This window comes from Anopheles aquasalis, chromosome 3, assembly GCF_943734665.1.
Source record: "Anopheles aquasalis chromosome 3, idAnoAquaMG_Q_19, whole genome shotgun sequence".
Classification (NCBI taxonomy): domain Eukaryota; kingdom Metazoa; phylum Arthropoda; class Insecta; order Diptera; family Culicidae; genus Anopheles; species Anopheles aquasalis.
In genome coordinates, this window is record NC_064878.1 from 47036564 (window position 1) to 47039063 (window position 2500).

The window sequence follows — 2500 nt, forward strand, 5'->3', positions numbered from 1 at the left end:
AGCAAGCCATTTCCAACAATTAACAAGAAAAACATGAAAACAAGAGAAACATGAAATCGTGAATGAAATGAAAAGTCAAAATTGGAATCGTACTGGATGGAAGTGCGTTTTTACTAGCTTTTATTACCTTCAAATTAGTGATAGCTTATACTACGATGCAAACGATGTGCGCTTAAAGCCTAAAGCCTTCATTGTTGTTTGCCAAGGACCAATAAAAAGGTTTTTTAAAGAATTGATATCAACCTATTTCTTGCTTACTGCTAACTGTAGAATACTCATAAGATAGTCAAACATATCTAGATCTATATATCACACGAGCAAACTTTAGTTATTGGAATCAATGTGCTCAACTGAAGTTCTTAACGGACGGTGTAAAACAAGAAATGGATGCTCCGAGTTAAATGCTTCGAAAATCTCCCCAAAAGTGATGCCATATTTGATCCACTGAAGAACTTGGAGTATAGCGTATGTTAACGGTTGCTTTTGGAAGTAGATGTACTCCATAAAAAAAGACATCCGATATCGACAATGATTGCCGAGGGTGATCACGAAATTTATCCTCCTGACGACCTGTTCCGGAGTGTCAATGATAGAGAAGAGTGTAGAGGGGTTGTGGTTAAGACTTTCTGCTCTTTTCATCCCTTTGGCTAGCCTACGTTTGCTGGTACCTGCGTTCTATAAATATCTCGGCCTTCAAAAATTCCGGTTTTGTTTTAGAAAACCAGTTTTCAACCAAATTTTTGATATTGCAACAATGAACGATCCCTTGATTTCCATATCGCCAAATCCATGCTTCCAAAGTTATATTTTTAGCATCGTTAAGACTTGCGAATAGTACGGAAACCCGTTCCAAAGATGCTTGGGTTTTCCCGCTGTATGGCACAATGAGATTCCATCGGCTTCGATGGGTTGTGCATGTTCCAGCCCGTACAATTGGGTTGATTCTAAAAAGAACATTCTTTTGCTCATTGAATCTTGAGTTGGCCGGTTCATAATAATTAATTATTGATTTTGCAAATGCTCTTGTTAGTGATATCCTTACTTTCACGAAGATGCTAGGGAACTACAGAAATGCTAGCAGACTGCTGAAGATAACGTGCAGATTTGAAACGGTGATAGCACCGTAGCAACCATCGAAAAAGTTTTACTCACACAGGTAGCCGCAGCTTCAACGATAGATGAACACCCGATCCGTCCAGGTCCTACCCCCGTTGCGTGGCGAAACAGGTTTCCACGAAAGGAAATCACGAACAGCGTTTCAGTGTGGCCGAAACACGCAAACAGCATCAGTCTTAAATATAATAACCAAGCACTCAGAAGTGTCCCGTCACAGTTTGGTGCAGATGGCTTCTACAAATGGAGACGTAGTCCTGAGGAATACTACCGCCCAGTTAGTGAACTCGGAAAGTATTAGTGAGGCCCTGCCAGAGAAGCCACCGGAACGTCTTTCCGGCCCAAGCGAACTATCCGAGTTACCAACGAACTTGTACGAAGACGTGGACCTACTGATCGAAGCCGCCTGCCAGGAACAAGAAACACAACATATTTATGAATCTCCACCTGGCGAACAGATTTCGCTGAGGCGGCCAGTTAGCGAGGAGCACAGGGAACGTTTACATCGATTGTCTCACAGTTCGGAACTGAACGAGTATACGCGCCAATACGGGACCGTACACGTGTACGAAGACATTGAGTTTGATAGGTAATATGATGCACCCAGTTCATCCTTGAGTGTCGATTTAGAAGACGACGTGTTCGTAAAGAGCGATGTAAAAAGCCTTATCAAGCATTACAATAAGTTAAGTGAAAAATGTGGAGTGCAAAACGCCGTTGTGCCAAATCTTTTCGAATATTGCATTGTAGTGGGCTTCGATTTGTCGAAGAATCGTCCTTACGTTAAGAGCAAATATCCACCGCAGAAGCAACCGCACGAACAAATCGAGATTTTCGTGCACCCTGGCAACGGAGCGCTGATCCACCAACGCGATCAGGAGTACTCTATCATACTGACCGACTATCCGCAACGATATTATGGCTTTTGCAGGCGAGTGCTGCCTGAATCGTTCGATTTTTGCATTCCGCTCACCTACTGCATAGTAACGAAGTACAACGAACCGAAAGTGTTCTATCAGCTGCTGCAGTGCATCGAAGGCCAGCATGGTAACGGGCGGCTGGCCGAGCGACTTATGAAGCAGTTCCACGCAGCAGACGAGCAGAATGAAGCAGACTACCGTTGGCCGGAGAAAATCTGCAACTAGCGCTGCCTAGCAGTGAAGAGGAGTTGCACGAACAGCTAGCCAATTCAATTATGATAAGCCGTCCCAAAGATTTACGCTTAGAGAAAACGGAACTGTTTGATATTTTCCAATGTCTCGGACCAGACGGGCTGATACAGGTGTTTGAGTGTTTGTTACTGGAAAAGAAGATTATCCTATTCAGCGAGCACCTTTCAGTGTTAAGCTCGTGTATCCTGGCCCTCCTGTCAATACTCTACCCATTC

At 43.6% G+C, this 2500-nt stretch overlaps 2 protein-coding genes across 2 annotated transcripts in view; both read left to right on the plus strand.

Moving 5' to 3' along the window:
- LOC126575767 (DENN domain-containing protein 2D-like) overlaps positions 1 to 232 on the plus strand; it is a 2752-nt gene extending 2520 nt beyond the window's left edge. The window contains exon 2 of the mRNA XM_050236624.1: positions 1 to 232. This exon is cut by the window's left edge and continues 411 nt beyond it. The gene's annotated coding sequence lies outside the window, so the exon portion shown is untranslated.
- A 1111-nt stretch (positions 233 to 1343) lies between these two features.
- The window catches only part of LOC126576699 (DENN domain-containing protein 2B-like), a 1913-nt gene continuing 756 nt past the window's right edge, over positions 1344 to 2500 (plus strand). Inside the window, 3 exon segments of the mRNA XM_050238005.1 lie at positions 1344 to 1733; positions 1764 to 2216; positions 2219 to 2500. The exon segment at positions 2219 to 2500 is cut by the window's right edge and continues 342 nt beyond it. Coding sequence (XP_050093962.1) covers positions 1344 to 1733; positions 1764 to 2216; positions 2219 to 2500 — 1125 coding nt within the window.